The sequence below is a fragment of the Hyla sarda genome, chromosome 4 (assembly GCF_029499605.1).
Source record: "Hyla sarda isolate aHylSar1 chromosome 4, aHylSar1.hap1, whole genome shotgun sequence".
Taxonomy (NCBI): Eukaryota; Metazoa; Chordata; class Amphibia; order Anura; family Hylidae; genus Hyla; species Hyla sarda.
Window position 1 is genome coordinate 190,275,656 of NC_079192.1, and position 26,139 is coordinate 190,301,794.

Sequence of the window (26,139 nt, forward strand, 5' to 3'; positions counted from 1 at the left end):
AACTACAACTCCCAGCATGCCTGGACTGTCTGGGCATGCTGGGAGTTGTAGTTTTGCTACATCTGGAAGGCCTATAGTTTGGACATCACTGCACAGTGGTGTCCAAACAGTGGCCAACCAGATGTTGCTGGGAGTTGTAGTTTGGCAACTCCTAGGATGCAGCAGTGAAGATCACTTACCGCTTATCTTTACTGCTGCGTCCGCCGCTGCGTCCGTCGGTCCCGCGATGCCTCCGTCGGTCCTGCGATGATCACCGGTCCCGGGACATGATCGCCGGTCCCGGACCCTCCGCCATCTTCCCCCCGCTCTGCCCCGACATCCAGGGGCGGGGCAGAGTGGGGATTTCAACTTTAACCCCCCACCCCCCTCCTACCATTGGTCGCTAGTCCTAACGACCAATGGCAGGGGTTTAGGAGCGAGGTGGCAGCTGGCACCTCGCTCCTATACCTTAAGATGATTGGGGCAGTCTCTGACAGTTCCGATCAGCCCGGAACCCCGCAAGTCCTTGTCATTCGTCAGTCATTTACTGACTGACTAATACAACGATCAGCAGCAGGGAACCAGTCTGATTGGTCCCCAGCTGCACGTTCATAAACGTCCATTTGATGTAAGGGGTTAAGGATTCATGACGTACTGCTATGTCATGAGTCCGCTCCCGATCTGTGGCCCCGCGTCATAGCAGGTCGGGCCCGGCCTCTAACAACAGCCGGGACCCATGGCTAATAGCGTGCGGCACTGATCGCAGTGCCGCGTCTGAAAACGAAGGTAAACCGTTCCCGGCAGCTCAATCGGGCTGATCGGGACATCGGGATAAAATCGCGATGTTCCGATCAGCTGGGATGCAGGCGGAGGTCTCCTTACCTCTCTCCTGATCTGAAGAAGAGGGGGCTCCCCTTGAAACGCGTAATCCTAATAAAAGTGGATCCTAAGTGGTTCCTGAACCCCTACTCCTGTCTCTGATGTGGTGAATCAGCAGCGCCGGTTGAAAGGTCTTTTTCTTCTATCTTCGCATCTCTACCAGGACCCTCTCGGAGTCCAGCGACTTGCGGCACAGCAGCTGACCTCCCATCCTGTACCCCCCCTTCCCGTGTGTTGGGTGATACGCCTTTATTCTTTTATATCAAGGTGAGCGGCCATGTGAAGGGGGCTCTATTTTGCCCCAACTGCCACCTCATACCTACCTTTGTTTCCACTGGGGTAATACTAGAGGCGCCGTACACGGTTGTCCCCTTTTTCTAACTTATCACAGAAACTACCTCTCTCCGCGGCGTCCGATCGTCGATTGATTGCTCCAAGCCTGAGCTACAGGCTTGAGCAATCGACCGCCTATCTGACTGCTCCCTGCAAAGCTATGGCTTTGCAGGGATCAGCATAGGAGATCAGTGTGTGCAGTGTTATAGGTCCCTATGGGAGCTATAACACTGCAAAAAAAAAAAAAGTGAACAAAGGTCATTTAACTCCTCCCCTATTAAAAGTTTGAATCACCCCATTTCCCATAAAAAATACTGTGTAAATAAAAATAAAAATATGTGCTATCGCCGCGTGCGGAAATGTCCGAACTATAAAAATATATTGTTAATTAAATCGCACGGTCAATGGCGTGTGCGCAAAAAAATTCCAAAGTCCAAAATAGTGTATTTTTGGTCACTTTTTATATCATGAAAAAATGAATAAAAAGCGATCAAAAAGTCTGATCAATACAAAAATGGTACTGATAAAAACTTCAGAACACGGCGCAAAAAATGAGTCCTCATACCAGCCCGTACGTGGAAAAATAGAAAAGTTATAGGGGTCAGAAGATGACAATTTTTAACATATAAATTTTCCTGCATGTAGTTATGATTTTTTCAGAAGTACGATAATATCCAACCTATATAAGTAGGGTATCATTTTAACCGTATGGACCTACAGAATAAAGAGAAGGTGTTATTTTTACCGAAAAATGCACTGCATAGAAACGGAAGCCCCCAAAAGTTACAAAATGACATGTTTTCTTCAATTTGGTCGCACAATGATTTTTTTTCCGTTTCGCCGTGGATTTTTTTGTAAAATGACTAATGTCACTGCAAAGTAGAATTGGTGGTGCAAAAAATAAGCCATAATATGGAATTTTAGGTGCAAAATTGAAAGCGTTATGATTTTTGGAAGGTGATGAGGAAAAAATGAAAATGCAAAAACGGAAAAACGCTGAGTCCTTAAGGGGTTAAGTCAGGCCAAAAGCATTAGATAAATGCTGATGATATTGGCAGAACCTGTAGACAGTATTATGCCATCTGGCATCAGTATGCCTCTAGTCCTACTGACCCCTGAGGAATAGGGAAATGTGTGGGATCAATTGGGGAGATTTATCAAATCCTGTCCAGAGGAAAAGTTGCTGAGTTGCCCATAGCAGCCAATCATATCACTTCTTTCATTTTTGAAAAGGCCTCTGAAAAATGAAAGCAGCGATCTGATTGGTTGCTATGGGCAACTGGGCAACTTTTCCTCTGGACAGGTTTTGATGAATCAGTTATTATATGTGGTTAATAAAAATAGTAATGAAACCTTTATACTGTACTGCAGGAACATTTCTTCTTCCAAGGGCCATTCTGATGTTTATATCCTTCATGGGCCATTAAAATTATCAACTTAGGTGCTATACTTGGTCAAACATTTTATTACCGGTAAGTTGTTCTGAACACAGATGCATATATCACTGCATGACTCCTCAAAGTGGGAAATCATCACTGGTGAGAGGCGGCACATCAGCACTTTATAAATGGGTATGCTTATTTAACTGTCCTTTTGCAATGAGCTTGTTTTATGAGAGAGGTCTTTGTCATGGTTCGTGATGCTTACTTGGGCCTTTAGCCTTGTTATAGAAAATATCGATTTATGAATCCCTTTGATATTGGTTTATGAATAACTTTGAAACCCTTCAAATTGGTGATGTATAGAATTAACCTTTTAGATGCCACAATCAAAGTTAATCAGGGCATCTAAAAGTACCAAAAATAATTGGCAGTAGCTCAGTGGAGCTGATCAGCAAGACTGCGACAAAATCGCAGGGGGTCCCTACCTCCCTCATTCCCTTCCGACTGGTGCTACAGCCATGGGCGTAGGAACGGGGGTGGGGGTAAAGGGGAACATCCCCCCCAGGAAATCATGTGGGGGACCGATAATTATCGAATCCCTGAGACTGCAGGCAAAGTTGGGATTGCAAACGGAAGGGAGAGAAGAAGGAGTCAGCATCAGGGGGATGCAGGGATGTCCCAGTCTTCTGCCGTGGCCACTTTAAAAGACTGGAGGCTGCCAGGAGGTGGTACACTGACATGCCTGTGTGAACCCGAGCAGAAGGAAAGCGGAATAGGAAGACAGGCAGCCATCCCAGTAATTATACCGGCACAGGTGTTGGGCCTACACCTACCTATGGGGGCAATATGGGGGCCTACACCTACCTATCGAGGCCTGTACCTACCTTTGGAGGCCTAAACCTACCTATGGGGGCAATATGTAGTATGGGGGCCTACATCTACCTATGGAGGCAATAAGGGGGCCTACACCTACCTATGGGGGCAATATGGAGTATAGGGGCCTACATCTACCTATGGCGCCTACATCTACCTATGGGGGCAATGTGGGGACCTACATCAACCCATGGGGGCCTACATCTACCTATGGGGGACTACATCTACCTATGGGGGCAATATGGGAACCTACACCTACCTATGGGGGCAATATGAGCGCCTACACCTACCTATGGGGGCTTAAAATATATATTGGGGCACTGTATTCTGCAGTGTCGATGCCAAGAAGGAAGAAGAACAGATCACATGACCTCTTATCATGTGACCTGTAAAGAGATGCGAGAGAAGGTGGGGCTGGGCAGCAACATTCACCAGCAGGAGCAGAATGCGACAAGTTCCTGTACAGGTGACCTGGAGGAACTGAGTGGTGTGTGTACAGGCAGGTACTTGTGCGAATAATGTACACCACATCTACATCATGATTGGGGTCTCTGAGAGGTCATTATAAATATAGAGAGCGCATATATCTGGCTACTGACTACCGAGGGGGAGCTATAGGGGCTACGGGGGGCATTATGACTGTACAGGGGATATAGTGGATACAGAGGGGGACATAATGCCTCCTATGTAGCCACTATGGCTCCTATGCAGTCATTATGCCCCCTCTGTAGCCATTAATATGCCCCTATACACAGAATGAGCCCTCTGTAGCCAGTAATTTGCCCCTGTATAGTCAAAAGACTGTAGCCTCTATGCCCCTCTGTAGCCAGTAATATGCCCTCTGTACTGCATTATGACTACAGAGGGGCATAGAGGCTACAGTCTTTTGACTATACAGGGGCAAATTACTGGCTACAGAGGGCTAATTCTGTGTATAGGGGCATAACGACCGCACAGAGGGCATAGCGGCAACAGAGGGGCATTATGACTGTACAGAGGGCATAGTGGATACAGAGTGGGCATTATGGCTGTACATGGGGCATATTACTGGCTACAGAGGGGGGATTATGATTGCACAGGGGCACATATAAATTAACCAAAAATGAAGCTCAATTTGGTACCGTCATGCAATATTGAGTGGTTCTGTCCCTTTTGGCTCCTCCCATTGGATAAGCCCCTTTATGGCTCCACCCCTGCATAGCCACACCCAGTTATAATGCTATCCCCCCAGATTTGTTGGGGTTCCTACGCCCCTGGCTGCAGCCTGTAGTACTGAAGCACCGATAACACTGATCAATGCTATGGCATAAGCCCTTTCCCTAATAAAATTTTGAATCACCCCCATTTTATAATTTTTCAAGTCAAATAATGTAAACAAAAATAAACAAAAACATTTTGATATTGCCACGTGCAGAAATGTCTGAACTAATAAAATATGTTGTTAATAAAACCACATGGTCAATGTAATGAAGGTAAAAAAATACCACAGTCCAGAATTGCTGATTTCTGGTCACTTCATAAAAATTTTTTTATAAAAAGTGATCAAAAAGTCCCATCAAAACAAATATGCTACCAATATAAACTTCAGATCACAGCACACAATATTAGCCCTTAAACATCCCCGTATACGGAATGATAGGGATCAGAAGATGACATTTTTAAGCATACAATTTTTCATACAAAATCTTTATAATTTGAGTATCGTTGTAATCATATGAATCTACAGAATAAAGATAACCTGATATTTTTACCAAAAAGTGCACTGCGTAGAGAAATGGAAGCCCCCCAAAGGGCAGGGTTTTTTTTAAATCAATTTTGCCCAACAAAATTTTTTTTTGTTTCACTGTAAATTTTGTGGTAAAATAAGTGATGTTATTACAAAGTACAATTGGCAGCGCAAAAAACAAGCCCTAACATGGGTCTGTGCGTGGAAAATGTCATGGCTATTAGAAGGCGAGGAGGAAAAAACAAAGACGCAAAAAAAAAAAAAAATCCCTGTTTCTTAAAGGCCATCTGTGGCTGAAAACAACTTATCACCTAGCCGCAGGAAAGGGGATAAGTGTCTGATCGCGGGGGTCCGACCACTCAGATCCCCAGCGATCTTCTGCAAAGTAAAACGAAAGTCAAAGCTTCCCGGCAGCTCAGTGGGGCTGATCGGGACTATGGCAATAAAATCGTGATGTCCCGATCAGCTAGGAAGTGAGCAGAGGCCCCCTTACCTTGCTCTGTCGCGTCCGATCGGCGTTTGATTGCTCCAAGCATGAGCTCCAGGCTTGAGCAAACAACCCCCTATTAAGATGATCCATGCAAAGCTATGGCTTTGCAGGGATCAGGGTAAAAGATCAGTGTGTGCAGTGTCATAGCCCCCTATGGGAACTATAACACTGCCAAAAAAATAGTGGGGGGAAAAAAAAGTTAATAAAGGTCATTTAACCCCTTCCCTAATAAAAGTTTGAATCACCCCCCTTTTCTCATAAAAAAAAATTGTGCAAATAAAAATAAACATATGTGGTATCGCCTCGTGCGTAAATGTCCGAACTATAAAAATATATTGTTAATTAAACCGCATGGTCAATGGCGTATGCGCAAAAAAATTCCAAAGTCCAAAATAGAGTACTTTTGGTCACTTTTTATATAAAAAAAAATGAATAAAAAGCGATCAAAAAGTCCGATCAATACATAAAGGGTACAGATAAAAACTTCAGAACACGGCGCAAAAAATGATTCCTCATACCGGGCCGTATGTGAAAAAATAAAGTTATAGGGGTCAGAAGATGACAATTTTAAACGTATACATTTTCCTGCATGTAGTTATTTTTTTCAGAAGTGTGACAATATCCAACCTATATAAGTAGGGTATCATTTTAACCATATGGACCTACAGAATAAAGATAAGGTGTCATTTTTACCGAAAAATGTACTGCGTAGAAACGGAAGCCCCCAAAAGTTACAAAATGAAATTTTTTCTTCCATTTTTTCACACAATGAATTTTTTTTCCGTTTCGCTGTGGATTTGTTGGTAAAATGACTAATGTCACTGCAAAGAATTGGTGGCGCAAAAAATAAGCCATAATATGGAATTTTATGTGCAAAATTGAAAGCGTTATAATTTTTAGAAGGTGATGAGGAAAAAATGAAAATGCAAAAACGGAAAAACGCTGAGTCCTTAAGGGGTTAAAAGCAAAAATGACTGTGGCGGGAAGGGAAAGGCTTTTTTTTTTCTTCAGGGTTCCCAAACTGACTCTCAGCCCTACCAGCTGACCATTGCTTGGAGTGGTAGTTTTGCAACACACACTGACGTATGGTGAGTATCCCTGATACTGCTGACTCCCGGGCACGGATATCACCGCACTGCAGCGCTTCACTCCCGGGCAGACACAGGACCCAGCACATACACTGAAGCTATACTACAAATACCGCCTATCCTGCCGTAATAGCCCCGCCCACGGTGTATTTACTCTGAGCACGTGACCCCTGTGTCCAGTTAAGGAGCGCCGTTTATAGGCGGGGTCAGGCGTCACCATGCCAACTGTTCCACGCTCAGCTACTTTGTGTACCTATAGCAACGGTGCCGTAGGATGCACCCTGAGGAAATAGTTGTGCAGTAACCAAACCACCGGAGACACCGAGCACCGGGACAGCGCCGCCGGGTGAGCACCGCCCAGATGTTATCCCATAGTACAGTGCTTCCCAACCAGGGCGCCTCCAGCTGTTGCAAAACTACAACTCCCAGCATGCTCGGACAGCCAAAGGCTGTCCGAGCATGCTGGGAGTTGTAGTTTTGCAACAGCTGGAGGCATCCTGGTTGGGAAACACTGCCATAGTATGTGACACTTCTTTCTAAAAGCTCATATTCCGATGTGTGCCAGTCACCAGCGTCTCTATGGTTAGCCTGGAGATCCATAGACAGCATGGAAAATGCAGAAAATACAATGTATCCTGGGCGCTCTGTAATGACCTGGGGGTAGATCTATTCCAGTGGTGCCCAAACTGTGGCCCTCCAGATGTTGCAAAACTACAACTCCCAGCATGCCTGGACAGCCGTTGGCTGTCCAGGCATGCTGGGAATTGCAGTTTTGCAACATCTGGAGGGCCACAGTTTGGGGACCACTGATCTATTCCCATATAGGCTTATGTTCACACGCCGTATTTTGGCCGTTTATTTATCTGCTTTATGGCTAAACAAAAATGGCTGGAAAAACGGACCAATAACATAATAAATTGTGCATTACAACAAGTAGGAGGGATGTGTAAAAGTCATTGTACTGTAAGGCCGCTTTCACACTATGAAAAGTACACCGTTATATAACACCCCTTATAAAATAGCGGGCGATCGCAGGGTTAAACCGCCATTAGAAAATCCCTAACATACGTTAGAAAATCCCATTATAGTCTATGGGATTTTTCTAATAGCCGTTGTAACCCGTTATTCATAACGGGCGTTATTTTGTGACGGGCGATTGAACGGAATAGTGCGTGCACTGTTTCTCCCGTTACTATCTCCCGTCATAAAATAACGCCCGTTATGAATAACGGGTAACAACGGCTATTAGAAAAATCCCATAGACTATAATGGGATTTTCTAACGTATGTTAGGGATTTTCTAATGGCGGTTTAACCCCACGATCGCCCGCTATTTTATAACGGGTGTTATATAACAGTGTACTTTTCATAGTGTGAAAGCAGCCTTACTGCTGGGATCAGTTGTCCATAGCAACCAATCAGATGGCTGCTTTTATTTTTCAGAGGCATTTTTAAACATTAACCCCGTAAGGACTAGGGATCGACCGATATCGATTTTTTTTAGGGCCGATACCGATAATCTGTGGAGGTTAGGGCTGATAGCCGATAACATATACCGATATTCCGGTATAAGTTACCGGCTATTTATCCCCCCCGCGACACCGCTGCAGATCATTGATTTAAAGCGGGCGCTTTAAATCACTGAACTGCAGCGACTTTTGCGGTGCCATAGGCCGCCGCCACCCGCTTCTCTCCCCCTGCCTGTCCGAGGTCCTCCTGAGTCCTATCACCGTGACCGCCCCCACCACCGCGCCGCACCCCCCACCGCACCGCCCCGGCCCCATTGCCTCCCCCATCCCCGGTTTTATAATTACCTGTTCCCGGGGTCCACTCTACATCTGGCTCCGGTGGGGTCCTCCTGAGCTGTCACTGTGCGCACTAACGGTGACGTCGCGTCACTCGTCATTGCCCACAGCGTAACGCAGGACGCAGCAGGAGCCAGAAGTAGCGTGGCCCCCGAGAACAGGTAATTGTAAAACCGGGGATGGGGAAGGCAATGGGGCCGGGGCGTTGCGGTGGGTCCGTGGGGGGCGGCCACGGTGCGGTGGGGGAGGCATTATCGGATTATCGGCAAGGTAATTGCCGATATCGATAACGCCCAAAATCGTGAATATTGGCCAATAATATCGGCCAAACCGATAATCGGTCGATCCCTAGTAAGGACCAAGTGTTTTTCTGTTTTGCACTTTCGTTTTTTCCTCATTACCTTTTAGAAATCATAACTCTTTCAATTTTGCAACAAAAAATCCATATGAGGGATTTTGTTTACACCACCAATTCTACTTTGTAATGACATCAGTCATTTTACCCAAAAATCGACAGCGAAACAGAAAAAAAATCATTGTACGACAAAATTTAAGACAAAACTGCATTTTGTAAATTTTGGGGGGGCTTCCGTTTCTACTAAGTAAATTTTTCTGTAGAAATTACACCTTATCATTATTCTGTAGGTCCATACGGATAAAATGATACCCTACTTATATAGGTTTGATTTTGTCATACTTCTGGAAAAAATCATAACTACATGCAGGTAAATGTATACGTTTAAAAATGTCATCTTCTGACCCCTATAACTTTTACATTTTTCACGTACGGGGCTGTATGAGGGCTCATAATTTGCTCTGTAATCTGAAGTTTTTATCCATATTATTTTTGTTTTAATCCGACCTTTTGATCGATTGTATAAAAATTTACCAAAAATATGTTATTTTGGATTTTGGAATATTTTTGTGCGTACTACATTGACCTACATTTAATTAATACTACATTTAATTAATGATATATTTTTATAGTTCGGACATTTCCGTACGCGGTGATACCACATATGTTTATTTTTATTTTGGTTATATATTTTTCATATGGAATTTGGAAAAAGGGGGTGATTTTAACTTTTAATAAGGAAGGGGTTAATGTGTGTGTTTTTAAACTTTTTTTTTTTTTTTTTTTTTACACTTTTAGTCCACTTAGGGCACTTTTAGGAGGAATCATTTGATTCCTCATACAGATCAATGTGGTTTCATAAAACCACATTGATCTGTGTGCTCTGCTCTCGGTCCTGCCAGGCTTTATCATTCACAGCCTAGGAGCCGGCATGGAAGGAGAGGTAAGCCCTCCGGCTACCTCTGCAGTGGATCGCAGCCCCTAACCCCCACCCCCACCCCCACCCCACCGGACCACCAGGGACAGGATGGAGGCATCTTTAGACAGCGGCGATCTAAAGGATTAATAGACGGCCGCGGCGATCACCGCATGTCAGATATTAACGCTGGCCCCCAGCTACAGGAATCAGCTGGGGGCCAGCCGGTATGACGCAGGCTTGAGTCAGGAGCCCACACTATATCCCGTTAACAGCACATGGACGAGTATACACGTCCATGGTTGTTAACAGGTAAAGAAACAGTCTGATTTGTTGCTATGGGCACCTGGTCAACTTTTCCTCATATTATTAGGAGGCCTCAGTGCCCTATGAAGTGACTTAGATGACTAGTCATGTTGCAGGTGATATTCAGATAACACATTTCCTCTGCTTTCTATAGGAAAAGAAATATTTCAAATACTGACAGTCATAAGTAGTGACATGTTATCAGTGATATCATGTGACCAGGGAAGCCAGTCATGACATGGTGGCTTCCGTGCTCCCATTGTCACATTGTGTCACTATCCAGTGTTGTTAAAGGAACACTGTAGTGGAATATAAGTTATCCTCTATATGAAGGATAGGGGATAAGTTATAGATCTTGGGAGTCCGACCGCTGGCATCTTCTGTACGGGTCTGCGGCAGTCCGTAGGAATGGGGCATTCCGTCCCTCACATGACATGGTGGCCAACACGGCCCCTCCATATATCCCATAGGGCCATGTCTGCCGTGGCTTCCTGCAGACTGCAGCGGCCCTGTACAGGAGATTGCGGGGGGTCCCAGCGGTCGGACCCCCACGATCTATAACTTATTCCCTATCCTTTGGATAGAGGATATCTTATATTCCACTACAGTATTCCTTTAACAAGAGTCAGCATGTGGGGCAGTCTTTTTCAAAAAACAAACCCATTGTTTACCACAAAATAGTACTATGGGGAAAAACACGAGACACTTCACATCTGTACCGACATCACCCAAGCAAGTGGAACACAACAGAGCCAGATCCCTTTGAGAGGCGTCTGCTTATGGGAGAACTGATAGGAGGGTGCCAAGATCCATACAATTACAGCAATACCCAATTTATATAGGTTTGGTTTTATTTTACTACTTTTAAAAATTATGGGGGGAATTTACTAATCTTTTACTATGTAGTCTGGTTTTTACCCTGTTTTTTTCTACTTCATTTTTGACTATGTGCGACAAATTTACTAAATTGCTGCACGGCATTAATAAATTTGGCACACATAGGCAAAAGTGGGAAATTTACTTCATGTAGTAGAAAAAATAATCTGTTCCTTTTTCCTGCTGTCTGAATAGATTTGGCTGCTGGTTTCCTTCTGGATCTTTTGTTTTTGAGTTTTTTTTTTAGCTTTTTCACCACATCTAAATAATTCAATAACTACAGTGGTCCCTCAAGTTACAATATTAATTGGTTCCAGGAAAACCATTGTAAGTTGAAACCATTGTATGTTGAGACCATAACTCTATGGAAACGTGGTAATTGGTTCTAAAGGCACCAAAATGTCATCCAAAATAGGAAAAAGTGACAAAGAAAAATAAGTAGATAACTGATATAGATAAAGCAAATCCTTACATATAAAAGTAATAAAGATCTGCTGGGAGCTGTAAATCACTGTCTATGTCAGTGTTTCCCAAGCAGGGAGCCTCCAGCTGTTGCAAAACTATAACTCCCAGCATGCCTGGACAGCCAAAGGCTGTCCGGGCATGCTGGGAGTTGTAGTTTTGCAAAAGATGGGGCCACCCTGCTTGGCAAACACTGGTCTATGTAGAGGACAGGAGCTTCTTCAGGGGTCCTGTACAGTACAGGCAATGTCCAAAACAAGTAATGGAGTCGCCCTCACCTGGTGTCCAAAAGAGCAGCTAACCCTGATACAGGTAAAGTGTACAGAACATGTAATACCAGACACCAGTCAGTGCATACACTTCAGTAATACAGGGGTTTTACCAGTGAATGCCCATTTTGATTGGTTGGTTCTTCCAGCCATTGACACGTTTTACAGATCTGGACTGTCTGTAGCATTGTATGTTGAGTCTGGTTTCAACTTACGATGGTCCAGAAAAGACCATTGTATGTTGAAACTATTGTATGTTGAGGCCATTGTAAGTTGAGGGATCACTGTAAATTGTAGTCATGGCTCAGAAGTGGTAAACGGCGTTTAGTGTGTGTGTGTGTTTATTACATTTTTTTAACAGTTTTTTTCTCCCTAAATGTACTTACACTTTTTTTTTTTTTTGGTTACTTCTTCTACAGATCTGTGTATCCTGTGGACTCCTTCGGATTCGGTGGACTACTTCGATGACCAGCGTTTTTCTTTGCTTGATGTTAATAAAATGGTTAACGAGGGCTTGTGGGGGAGTGTTTTTTGTAATAAATTTTTTTTAAAACCTGTTGTGTTTTATTTTTATTTTACTAGACAGGCTTAGTAGTGGAAGCTGTCTTATAGACTGAGTCCATTACTAAGCCGGGCTTAGCGTTAGCCACAAAAACAGCTAGCGCTAACCCCCAATTATTACCCCGGTACCCAACACCACAGGGGTGCCGGGAAGAGCCAGTACCAACAGGCCCGGAGCGTCAAAAATGGCGCTCCTGGGCCTAGGCGGTAACAGGCTGGCGTTATTTAGGTTGGGGAGGGCCAGTAACAATGGTCCTCGCCCACCCTGGTAACGTCAGGCTGTTACTGTTTGGTTTGTATTTGGTTGAGAATAAAAATAGGGGGACCCTATGCGTTTTTTTAATATATTTAATTATTTATTTAAAAAAAAACGCATAGGGTCCCCCCCTATTTTCATTCTCAGCCAAATACCAACCAAACAGTAACAGCCTGACGTTCCCAGGGTGGGCGAGGACCATTGTTACTGGCCCTCCCCAGCCTAAATAACGCCAGCCTGTTACCGCCTAGGCCCAGGAGCGCCATTTTTGACGCTCCAGGCCTGTTGGTACCGGCTCTTCCCGGCACCCCTGTGGCGTTGGGTACCGGGGTAATAATAGGGGGTTAGCGCTAGCTGTTTTTGTGGCTAGCGCTAAGCCCAGGTTAGTAATGGACTCTGTCTATAAGACAGCTTCCACTACTAAGCCTGTCTAGTAAAGTAAGAAAAAAACACAACAGGTTTTAAAAAATTTTTATTACAAAAAACACTCCCCCACAAGCCCTCGTTAACCATTTTATTAAAATCAAACAAAGAAAAACGCTGGTCATCGAAGTAGTCCACCGAATCCGAAGGAGTCCACAGGATAAACGGATCTGAAATGAGAAGAAAACAAAAAAAATGGGTTAGTACATTTATTATCACCTGCTCACACATCTCCCGCCCCGCATGACTACAACTGCCAGCATGCCCTTACAGTAAGGACATGCTGGGAGTTGTAGTTGTGTGGTGCAGGAGATGTGTGGGCAAGTGACAAGCTTGTCCCCTGCCCCCAGCTGCAGGACTACAACTCCCAGCATGCCCTTACAGTAAGGTGGGGCGGAGGCCGGGCACAGTGTTTCCCAACCTGGGACTTGTAGTTTTGCAACATCTGGAGGCACCCTGGTTGGGAAACACTGTTTTAGGCCAGTGTTTCCCAACCAGGGTGCCTCCAGATGTTGCAAAACTACAAGCCCCAGCATGCCTGGACAGTCAAAGGCTGTCTAGGCATGCTGGGAGTTGTAGTTTTGCAACATCTGGAGGCAACCTGGCTGGGAAACACTGGCCTAAAACAGTGTTTCCCAACCAGGGTGCCTTCAGATGTTGCAAAACTACAAGTCCCAGCATGCCTGGACAGTCAAAGGCTGTCTAGGCATGCTGGGAGTTGTAGTTTTGCAACATCTGGAGGCAACCTGGCTGGGAAACACTGGCCTAAAACAGTGTTTCCCAACCAGGGTGCCTCCAGATGTTGCAAAACTACAAGCCCCAGCATGCCTGTACAGTCAAAGGCTGTCCAGGCATGCTGGGAGTTTTAGTCTTGCAACATCTGGAGGCACCCTGGTTGGGAAACACTGGCCTAAAACAGTGTTTCCCAACCAGGGTGACTGTTTTAGGCCAGTGTTTCCCAACTGTTTTAGGCCAGTGTTTCCCAACCAGGGTGCCTCCAGCTGTTGCTAAACTACAACTCCCAGCATGCCTGGACAGCCAAAGGCTGTCCAGGCATGCTGGGAGTTGTAGTCTTGCAACAACTGGAGGCACCCTGGTTGGGAAGCCTGCGCAACTTACCGGCTTCCGTAGGATCCAGCGCTGCACGACACTGCCGCGCGACAGTGCCGCGCGACGATCTCCGACAGCGATCGTCGCTGGAGCCTCGGAAGGGTAAGTGAACTTCTTCGCCGGTCCCCTTCAGCTGTTCAGTTTTTCAACAGCTGCAGGACTACAGTTTACAGACCACAAACCAGTGGTCTGCAAACTGTGGCCCTCCAGCTGTTGCAAAACTACAACTCCCAGCATGCCTGGACAGCCAATGGCTGTCCAGGCATGCTGGGAGTTGTAGTCTTGCAACATCTGGAGGCACCCTGGTTGGGAAACACTGTTTTAGGCCAGTGTTTCCCAACAAGGGTGCCTCCAGATGTTGCAAAACTACAACTCCCAGCATGCCCGGACAGCCAAAGGGTGTCCAGGCATGCTGGGAGTTGTAGTCTTGCAACATCTGGAGGCACCCTGGTTGGGAAACACTGTTTTAGGCCAGTGTTTCCCAACAAGGGTGCCTCCAGCTGTTGCAAAACTACAACTCCCAGCATGCCCGGACAGCCAAAGGGTGTCCAGGCATGCTGGGAGTTGTAGTCTTGCAACATTTGGAGGCACCCTGGTTGGGAAGCTTGCGCAACTTACCGGCTTCCGTAGGATCCAGCGCTGCACGACACTGCCGCGCGACGATCTCCGTCAGCGATCGTCGCTGGAGCCTCGGAAGGGTAAGTGAACTTCTTCGCTGGTCCCCTTCAGCTGTTTAGTTTTGCAACAGCTGGAGGACTACAGTTTACAGACCACACACCAGTGGTCTGCAAACTGTGGCCCTCCAGCTGTTGCAAAACTACAACACCCAGCATGCCCTGACAGCCAAAGCCTATGGCTCTCAGGGCAGGAGCCCGGGCTGACATTACAGTGCAGCCGCCCGGGCTCCTCATACGGTCTCCCCGCTACCCCCCTTGTCTCCCGCCCGGGCTCCTCATACTGCCTCCCCGCTACCCCCCCCCCCCCTGGTCTCCCGCCCGCGCCGCTCAGCTCCCGCTGCTACAAGACTACAACTCCCAGCGTGTCCTCACTGTAAGGCCATGCTGGGACTTGTAGTCTTGCAACAGCAGATAGATGGGAGTTGTGTGGCGCTGGCAGGTGAGAGGGGGGGATATAAATCACTGTAGTGTCCCGGTAGCGCAGTGAGGGTAGCGGGGAGAAAGTATGTCGGGGCCCGGGCGGCAGTAGCTTTTCCTGCTCCATGTTGGAGCTGGAGTAAATTTTGTCAATTTTTATGGCCGTTGCGACAGTTTATTGCGCAACTGCGACTGTCTCAGTTAATAAATTCCTGACCACTGCAAGTAAAAACTGAAAACTTGCGTAAATTAAGCGGGAATTTTTTTTTTTACTTTCTAGCTCTTGCTAGGGAAAGTCGCACAATTTATAGGGTAGGCGCAATTGCGACAATTTCGCGCCAAAAATAGTCAGAAAAAAATGACTAAACCCCTTAGTAAATGCCCCCCTATATTTTTTTTTACATTTTTGCCAATCACCTTGCGGTTTTATTAACATTATTTTAATGATTAGGACATTTACGCATGCAGAGATACCACATATGTTTATTTACATTATCTTATTTGAAAGAGAGAAAAAGAGGTGATTTAAAATGTTATTAGGGAAGGGGCTTATTCAGATTTATTCGATGTGTTTATATTTCTTTTACATTTAGAGGACTATTCCCCGGTTGCATAATTACCTGTTGCCGGGGTCGGGTCCGCGCTGCTTCAGGCCTCAGTTGTGCTTCCCCTGCGTCCTTGCTATGCACTGCACGGCGCGGCGCACTGGCGTCATGCGCCGCGCAGCGCATAGCAACGACGCATGGGACGCACACCGGAGGCCTGAATCAGCGCGGACCCGACCCCGGCAACAGGTAATTATGCAACCGGGGATGGGGGGAGGCAACGGGGCAGCGGTGCCGGCAATGGGTGCCGCTGCCCCTTCTCTCCCCCTGGCTATCGGCGCCGGCAATGGGGCGCCGGCACCGATAGTCAGGGGGAGAGAACGGGCAGCGGCGCCGATAGCCAGGGGGAGAGAAGGGCCGGCAGCAGCGCTCTAGACCCCAGGAAAAGCAGGGGGAGAGAAGCGGGCAGCAACGGCCTCTCTCCCCCTGCCTTTCCTGTGGGTGTATCGGCGTATAACTCGCACATAGACTTTAGGCAAAAAATGTTAGCCTAAAAAGTGCGTGTTATACGCCGATAAATACGGTACAAGATGCAATCTGATTGATTCCTATGGGCAACTGGTCAACGTTTCCTCTCCGCAGGTTTGATAAATCTTCCTCTTTGTTTCTATCTTCATGCTTTATTTCTACTCTGTGCTGCAGATCTCATAATATATCCATACACATGCCCAGTTTAATGCAGAATAGCTAATGTCTTGTTTAATTTTTATACTTATCATGTTTTTTTCTTCTTTTTCATAGGAAGTGATGTTATGGAAATAAAGCCATTGTTCAAGTTATTGTAGGTGAAAAGAAATGGTAATGATATCTGCATATTTATTAACCTACCTGTATGTATATAGTCATGTATAACATCTACACAGCATAATGCACAGAGTTGAGTTTCTATTAACCCCTTAAGGACCCAGCCCAAATATACCTTAAATGGGCACTGTCACCAACTTTATTTTTTGATATGTTGTAGTACTTATGTTTTGATATGTTGTAGTACTTATGTACTACAACATATTCCTAATATACTTTTATTATTTTTTTTTCCATTAAAAAGTTTTAATTTACATTTAAAAACCGGCCACTGAAAAAGGACTGATTTTGGAGTGGCAATCAGTCCTTTTTCAGTTAGGCTGCACTCGCTCCGTGCCTGTAAATCAGACAGGCGGGAGCGAGCGCATTGGCTCCCCGGCTCTGGCTAGGAGGCCACTCCTCCCGCACATCGCCGCCGCCGCCTCGTTGCCGCCGCTGTCCCTGCACACCCGCTGCCGGCTTCTGCAGTAACTGCAAGTGTAATGAGGGAACGGGGTATGCGGGGCTGGGGGGGGGGGTGTTGGGGGAGGGGAGGAGTGAACGGGCTAGTGCCGTAGCGGGGGGGGGAACGGGCTAGCAAAAAAAAAAAAAATAGGATGGTGGGAGCTACCCTTTAACCTCTTAAGGACCCAGGGCGTATGGATACGCCCTCACACCCTGGGCCTTAAGGACCCAGGGCGTATCCATACACCCTGCCGTTTTGCGGTCTCTGCCGCGCGCCGGGCAGAGATCGGAACTGGATGCCTGCTGAAATCCTTTAGCAGGCATCCAGGGCAAACGCCGAGGGGGGCCATGTAGGCCCCCCATGTCGGCGATCGCCGCAAATCGCAAGGGAAATCGCCCTTGCGATCTGCGGCGATACCGGGCTGATCGGGTCTCTGGGACCCGACCGCCCGGTAATATCGCATGATCCCGGCTGTCACAGACAGCCAGAACCATGCTAACGTATAGGAGCGAGGTGGCAAGCCTGCCACCTCCTCCTATTCCCTGCGATCCGTCGGTTAGTTAAACGACCAATCGCATGAGGAGGGGGCGGTTACTTCCTCCCGTCCTGCCCGGTCCCTGAAAGTCCGGAGAGGACGGGAGGAAGACCGGAGGACGCAGCGGGGGACGGGGGAGTGCTGGGGACCGGCCCTGGTACTTACCTAGTCCCTGAAGACCCGGATCCCTGCGATGAAGACGACGGCGGCGGCGACAGGTGAGTTGATCTTCAGCCGCGGTCGGGCCCTTTACAGCAATGCACGTCGCCGTAAAGCGACATGCATTGCTGTAATGGGACCCTGTAAACTACAACTCCCAGCATGCCCAGACAGCCCTTGGCGTCTGAGCATGCTGGGAGTTGCAGTTTTGCAACATCTGGAGGTCCACAGTTTGGAGACCACTGTGCCCTTCCAGATGTTGCAAAACTACACATCCTCAGCATGCCTTTACTGTCCAGGCATGCTGGGAGTTGTAGTTCTGTAACATCTGGCCCTTCAGATGTTGCAGAACTACAACTCCCAGCATGCCTGGACAGTTTTGGCATACTGGGAGTTGTAGTTTTGCAACATCTGGAAGGGCACAGATTGGGAACCACTGTATTAGTGGTCTGCAAACTGTAGTCCTCCAGATGTTGCAAAACTACAACTCCAAGCATGCTGGGAGTTGTAGTTCGGCAACATCTGGCTCTAAAGATGCTGCCGAACTACTACTCCCAGCATGCTTGAGAATGCTGAGAGTTGTGGTTTTGCAACAACTGGAGGCACACTGGTTGGGAAACATTGTCTGTTTCCTAACTCAGTGTTTCCCAACCCGTGTGCCTCCAGCTGTTGCAAAACTATAACTACCAGCATGCACTGATAGACTGTGCATGCTGGGAGTTGTAGTTTTGCAACAGCTGGAGGTCCCCCCCCTGTGAATGTACAGGGTACATTCACATGGGCACGGGGCTTACAGTGAGTATCAGGCTGCAAGTTTGCGATGCAGCAAATTTTGCGCGGCAGCTCAAACTCGATGTAACCAATAGAACGTCCGGTACGCCACTGTTTCCAAAGCAGAGCCTCCAGTTGTTGAAAAACAACAACTCCCAGTATTGCCAGATAGCCGTTGACTGTCCAGGCATGCTGGGAGTTTTGCAACAGCTGGAGGCACCCTGTTTGGGAATCACTGGCGTAGAATACCCCTATGTCCACCCCTATGCAAATCCCTAATTTAGGCCTCAAATGCGCACGGCGCTCTCACTTTGGAGCCCTGTCGTATTTCAAGGCAACAGTTTAGGGCGACATATGGGGTATTGCCGTACTCGGGAGAAATTGTGTTACAAGGTTTAGGGGGCTTTTTCTTCTTTAACCCTTCATGAAAAGGAAATGTTGGGGTCTACACCAGAATGTTAGTGTAAAAAAATTTAATTTTTTACACTAACATGCTGATGTTGCCCTATACTTTACATTTTCACAAGAGGTGAAAGGGAAAAAAGCCCCCCAAAATTTGTAACGCAATTTCTCCCGACTACAGAGATACCCCATATGTGAGCGCAAAGTGCTCTGGGGGCGCACAACAAGGCCCAGAAGGGAGAGCGCACCATGTACATTTGAGGTGATTTGCACAGGGGTGGCTGATTGTTACAGCGGTTTTGACAAACGCAAAAAAAACAAAACCCCACATGTGACCCCATTTCGGAAACGACACCCCTCACGGAATGTAATGAGGGGTGCAGTGAGAATTTACCCCCCACAGGTGTCTGACAGATCTTTGGAACAGTGGTCCGTGAAAATGAAAACTTGTACAGCCCACTGTTCCAAAGATCTTTCAAAGATCTGTGGGGGGCAAATGCTCAGTGTACCCCTTGTTACGTTCCTCAAGGGGTCTCGTTTCCAAAATGGTATGCCATGTGTTTTTTTTTTTGCTGTTCTGGCACCAGAGGGGCTTCCTAAATGCGATATGCCCCCCGAGCAAAATTTTTCTCTAAAAAAGCCAAATATGACTCCTTCTCTTCTGAGCATTGTAGTTCGCCCATAGTGCACTTCAGGTCAACTTATGGGGTACCTCCATACTCAGAAGAGAAGGGGTTACAAATATTGGGGGGTATTTCCTGCTATTAACCCTTGCAAAAATGTGAAATTTGGGGGGAAACACACATTTTAGTGGAAATTTTTTTTTTTTTTTTACATATGCAAAAGTCGTGAAACACCTGTGGGGTAATAAGGCTCACTTTATTCCTTATTACATTCCTCAAGGGGTCTAGTTTCCAAAATGGTATGCCATGTGTTTTTTTTTTTTTGCTGTTCTGGCACCATAGGGGCTTCCTAAATGCGACATGCCCCCCGAGCAAAATTTGCTCTCAAAAAGCCAAATATGACTCCTTCTCTTCTGAGCATTGTAGTTCGCCCATAGTGCACTTCAGGTCAACTTATGGGATACCTCCATACTCAGAAGAGAAGGGGTTACAAATATTGGGGGGTATTTCCTGCTATTAACCCTTGGAAAAATGTGAAATTTGGGGGGAAACACACATTTTAGTGAAAAAAAATATTTTTTTTACATATGCAAAAGTCGTGAAACACCTGTGGGGTATTAAGGCTCACTTTATTCCTTGTTATGTTCCTCAAGGGGTCTAGTTTCCAAAATGGTATGCCATGTGAGGGTTTTTTGCTGTTCTGGCACCATAGGGGCTTCCTAAATGCAACATGCCCCCCAAAAACATTTCAGAAAAACGTACTCTCCAAAATTCCCTTATCGCTCTTTCCCTTCTGAGCCCTCTACTGCGCCCGCCGAACACTTTACATAGACATATGAGGTATGTGCTTACTCGAGAGAAATCGGGCTACAAACATAAGTATACGTTTTCTCCTTTTACCCCTTGTAAAAATTCAAAAATTGGGTCTACAAGAACATGCGAGTGTAAAAAATGAAGATTGTGAATTTTCTCCTTCACTTTGCTTCTATTCCTGTGAAACACCTAAAGGGTTAAAGTGATGACTGAATGTCATTTTGAATACTTTGGGGGGTGTAGTTTTTATAATGGGATCTTTTGTGGGGTATTTCTAATATGAAGACCCTTCAAATCCACTTCAAACCTGAACTGGTCCCTGAAAAATTGTGAGTTTGAAAATTTTGTGAAAAATTGGAAAATTGCTGCTGAACTTTGAAGCCCTCTGGTGTCTTCCAAAAGTAAAAACTCGTCACTTTTATGATGCAGACATAAAGTAGACATATTGTATATGTGAATAAAATTTTGCTTTATTTGTAATATACATTTTCCTTACAAGCAGAGAGCTTCAAAGTTAGAAAAATGCAAAATTTTCAAATTTTTCATCAAATTTTAGGATTTTTCACAAGGAAAGGATGCAAGTTACCACAAAAATTTACCACCATGTTAAAGTAGAATATGTCACGAAAAAACAATCTCGGAATCAGAATGATAACTAAAAGCATTCCAGAGTTATTAATGTTTAAAGTGACAGTGGTCAGATGTGCAAAAAACGCTCTGGTCCTTAAGGCCAAAATGGTCTTGGTCCTGAAGGGGTTAAGAGGTTAAGGACCCGGCCATTTTTTGAACATCTGACCACTGTCACTTTAAGCATTAATAACTCTGGAATGCTTTTACCTTTCATTCTGATTCCGAGATTGTTTTTTCGTGACATATTCTACTTTATGTTAGTGGTAAAATTTTGCATTTTTTTTTACTTTGAAGCTCTCTGCTTATAAGGAAAATGGATATTCCAAATAAATTATACATTGATTCACATATGCAATATGTCTACTTTATGACTGCATCATAAAGTTGACATGTTTTTACTTTTGGAAGACATCAGAGGGCTTCAAAGTTCAGCAGCAATTTTCAAATTTTTCACAACATTTTCAAAATCGGAATTTTTCAGGGACCAGTTCAGTTTTGAAGTGGATTTGAAGGGCCTTCATATTAGAAATACCCCACAAATGACCCAATTATAAAAACTGCACCCCTCAAAGTATTCAAAATGACATTCAGTAAGTGTGTTAACCCTTTAGGTGTTTCACAGGAATAGCAGCAAAGTGAAGGAGAAAATTCAAAATCTTCATTTTTTACACTCGCATGTTCTTGTAGACCCAGTTTTTGAATTTTTACAAGAGGTAATAGGAGAAAAAGCCCCCAAAATTTGTAACGCAATTTCTCTCGAGTAAGGAAATACCTCATATGTGTATGTCAAGTGTTCGGTGGGCGCAGTAGGGGGCTCAGAAGGGAAGGAGCGACAATGGGATTTTGGAGAGTGAATTTTTCTGAAAAGGTTTTTTGGGGGGCATGTCACATTTAGAAAGCCCCTATGGTGCCAGAACAGCAGAAAACCACACATGGCATACCATTTTGGAAACTACACCCCTCAAGGCACATAACAAGGGGTCCAGTGAGCCTTAACACCCCACAGGTGTTTGACAACTTTTCGTTAAAATCGGATGTGTAAATGGAAAAAAAAATTTCACACTAAAGTGCAGTTTTCCCCCCAAATTTACCATTTTTACAAAGGGTAATGGGAGAAAATGCCCCCCCCCAAATTTGTAACCCCATCTCTTCTGAGTATGGAAATACCCCATGTTAGGACGTAAAATGCTTTGCGGGCGAACTACAATGCTCATAAGAGAAGGAGTCACATTTGGCTTTTTGAAAGCAACTTTTGCTGAAATGGTTTTTTGGGAGCATGTCGCATTTAGGCAGCCCCTGTGGTGCCAGAACAACAAAAAATACCCACATGGCATACTATTTTGGAAACTACACCCCTCAAGGAACGTAACAAGGGGTCCGCTGAGCCTTAACACCCCACAGGTGTTTGACGACTTTTCGTTAAAGTTGGATGTGTAAATGAAAAAAAAAATTTTTTTACTAAAATGCAGTTTCCCCCTAAATTTTACATTTTTACAAGGGATAATAGGAGAAAATGACCCCCAAAATTTGTAACCCCATTTCTTCTGAGTATGGAAATACCCCATGTTAGGACGTAAAATGCTCTGCTGGCGAACTACAATGCTCAGAAGAGGAGGAGCGCCATTGAGCTTTTGGAAAGAGAATTCGTTTGGAATGGTAGTCAGGTGCGTTTACAAAGCCCCCCGTGGTGCCAGATTTGGGGGGGCTTTTTTCCTATTTTCCCTTGTGAAAATGAAAAATTTAGGGTAACACCAGCATTTTAGTGAAAAATATTTTTTTTCATTTTCCCATCCAACTTTAATGAAAATTTGTCAAACACCTGTGGGGTGTTAAGGCTCACTATACCCCTTGTCACGTTCCGTGAGGGGTGTAGTTTCCAAAATGGGGTCACATGTGGGTATTTATTTTTTTTGCGTTTGTCAGAACCGCTGTAAAATCAGCCACCCCTGTGAAAATCACCAATTTAGGCCTCAAATGTACATGGTGCACTCTCATTCCTGAGCCTTGTTGTGCATCCGCAGAGCATTTTACGCTTACATATGGGGTATTGCGTTACAAATTTTGGCTGTCTTTTTTTCCTTTTACCGCTTGTGAAAATAATAAGTATGGGGCAACACCAGAATGTTAGTGTAAAAAAATAAAAAATGTTACAGTTACAGTGTAGCCACCAACTTTTCCTTTTCACAAGCGGTAAAAGGAAAAAAAGACCCCCAAAATTTGTAGTGCAGTCTCTCCCGAGTACGGAAATACCCCATATGTGGCCCTAAACTGTTTCCTTGAAATACGACAGGGCTCCGAAGTGAGAGAGCGCCATGCGCATTTGAGCACTAAATTTGGAATTGCATAGGGGTGGACATAGGGATATTCTACACCAGTGATTCCAAAACAGGGTGCCTCCAGCTGTTGCTAAACTCCCAGCATGCCTGGACAGTCAGTGGCTGTCCAGAAATGCTGGGAGTTGTTGTTTTGCAACAGCTGGAGGCTCCGTTTTGGAAACACTGCCTTACAAGATGTTTTTAATTTGTATTGGGGGTGTAAGGGGGTGTATATGTAGTGTTTTACCTTTTATTATGTGTTAGTGTAGTGTAGTCGGGTTACGGTGAGTTTCCCGCTAGGAGTTTGCGCTGCGGCGAAAAATTTGCCGCAGCCCAAACTTGAAGCAGGAAATTTACTGTAAACCTGTCCGTGTGAATGTACCCTGTACGTTCACATGGGGGGGGGGGGCAAACCTCCAGCTGTTTCAAAACTACAACTCCCAGCATGTACTAACAGACCCTGCAGGCTGGGAGTTGTACTTTTGCAACAGCTGGAGGCACACTGGTTGGAAAATCTTCAGTTAGGTTCTGTTACCTAACTCAGTATTTTCCAACCAGTGTGCCTCCAGCTGTTGCAAAACTACAACTCCCAGCATGTACTAATCACCGAAGGGCATGCTGGGAGATGTAGTTATGCAACAGCTGGAGGTACCCAACAACAACTCCCAGCATGCCGAGACAGCCGTTTGCTGTCTGGGCATGCTGGGATTTGCAGTTTTGCAACATCTGGAGGGCTACAGTTTTTAGACCAGTGCACAGGGATCTCCAAACTGTGGACCTCCAGATGTTGCAAAACTACAACTCCCAGCATGCCCAGACAACAAACAGCTATGTGGGCATGCTAGGAGTTGTAGTTTTGCAAGATCTAGAGGGATATAGTTTAGAGACCACTGTATAGTGGTCTCAAACTGCAGCCCTCCAGCTGTTGCAAAACTACATATTCCAGCATGCCCAAACAGCTGTCTGGGCATGCTGGGAGTTGTAGTTTTGCAACATCTGGAGGGCTACAGTTTAGAGACCACAGTCTCAGACTGTAGCCCTCCAGATAAACTTACCGACTTCCGTAGGATCCCAGGAGCCGTCCTCTTCTGACGCACGTCACGCCGCCCGCCGATCACCATCGCCGCAGCCTCCGGATCGGTAAGTGGACATCGGCGCCCGGTCCCCTTCGGTTCCCCGTTCTGCCCCGCCTATTGTGGGTGGGCAGGACGGGTAAAACGAAAGTTAACCCCCCCGCCCCCGGTCTGCTATTGGTCGTCGCCTCTGACGATCAATAGCAGACCAATAGCAGGGATAGGAGGGGTGGCACCCCTGCCACCTCACTCCTATGCCTACAGGGGGATCGTGGGTGTCTTAGACAACCGCGATCCCCCTTATATTCACTTGCGATTTGTGCCGATCGCCGATGGGGGGGGGGTCTGATGACCCCCCTGGGCATTTGCGCGGGGTGCCTGCTGATTGATATCAGCAGTCACCCCGGTCCGGTCCCCGCCCGGCGCGCGGCGGGGACCGAAATTCCCACGGGCGTATGGATATGCCCTGGGTCCTTAAGTACCAGGACGTCAAGGCGTATCCATACGCCCTAGGTCCTTAAGTGGTTAAAGGGGTTATCCAGGAAAAAACTTTTTTTAATATATCAACTGGCTCCAGAAAGTTAAACAGATTTGTAAATGGGATGAGGCCGGACGAAGCGCGCAGCAGAGCGTGAAACTACCGGTTGTAGCCTCTGAGCGCTCCTGAAGCCCTGAAGACGCTGACTCGTGCTACATTCTTTTGTTTTGGTAGATTTGTAAACTACTTTAATTAAAAAATCTTAATCCTTTCAGTACTTATGAGCTTCTGAAGTTAAGGTTGTTCTTTTCTGTCTAAGTGCTCTCTGATGACACGTGTCTCGGGAACCGCCCAGTTTAGAAGCAAATCCCCATAGCAAACCTCTTCTAATACTGGGCGGTTCCCGGGACACTTGTCATCAGAGAGCATTTAGACAGAAAAGAACAACCTTAATTTCAGAAGCTCATAAGTACTGAAAGGATTCAGATTTTTTTTATTAAAGTAATTTACAAATCTGTTTAACTTTTTTCTAAGTTTTTTTCCTGGATAACCCCTTTAAACAAAAAACTTTACCACCATTTTTCAGGTACTCTGTAACCTAAGGTCAATTGCTGTTATTTATGTTTGTTTTATGTTACTGTTGTTCATATTTGTTCAAAATACAGTGATCCCTCAACTTACAAAGGCCTCAACTTACAGTGGCCTCAACATACAATGGTCTTTTCTGGACCATTGTAACTTCAAACCAGACTCAACATATAATGCTATGGACAGTCCAGATCTGAGAAACATGTCAATGGCCGGAAGATCTTACCAATCAGAATGGGCATTTTACTGGTAAAACCCCTGTATTCTTAAAGTACATGCACTGACTGGCTGTCTGGTAGCGCCTCCTTCAGTACAGGGAGGTACTACATGTTCTGTACTACTCTTTACCTGTGCCAGGGTTAGCTGCTCCAGGTGAGGGCGGCTCCATGTTAGTCTTTTTTGGGACATTGTGTGTACTGTACTGGATCCTGAAGAAGCTCCTGGCTGATTTACAGCTTCTAGCAGATCTTTATTACTTTTATATGTAAGGACTTGCTTTATCTGTATTACTTATCAACTTATTTTTCTTTAACCCCTTAAGGACCAAGGACGTACAGGTACGTCCTTGGTCCTGCTCCCGTGATATAACGCAGGGTTATACGGTAACCCCGCATCATATCACGGTGGGCCCGGCGTCATAGTGAAGCCGGGACCCGCCGCTAATAGCGCGCAGCGCCGATCGTTTAGCCGCGCGCTCAGAGCTGAGCCACGCGGCT

At 45.8% G+C, this 26,139-nt stretch overlaps 1 protein-coding gene across 2 annotated transcripts in view; it reads left to right on the forward strand.

The window, feature by feature from the left end:
• The first annotated feature begins 2,536 nt into the window (after nt 1–2,536).
• Nucleotides 2,537–26,139, forward strand: part of SMKR1 (small lysine rich protein 1) — a 30,320-nt gene continuing 6,717 nt past the window's right edge. Inside the window, exons 1-2 of one of the 2 annotated variants that reach the window (XM_056569330.1) lie at nt 2,537–2,663; nt 16,529–16,585. In XM_056569330.1, the coding sequence (XP_056425305.1) occupies nt 16,583–16,585 (3 nt within the window). In that variant the 5' untranslated portion in view covers nt 2,537–2,663; nt 16,529–16,582. Of the gene's footprint in view, nt 2,664–6,887; nt 7,097–16,528; nt 16,586–26,139 lie in introns of those variants that run through there. The other variant, XM_056569329.1, reaches the window with a different exon arrangement.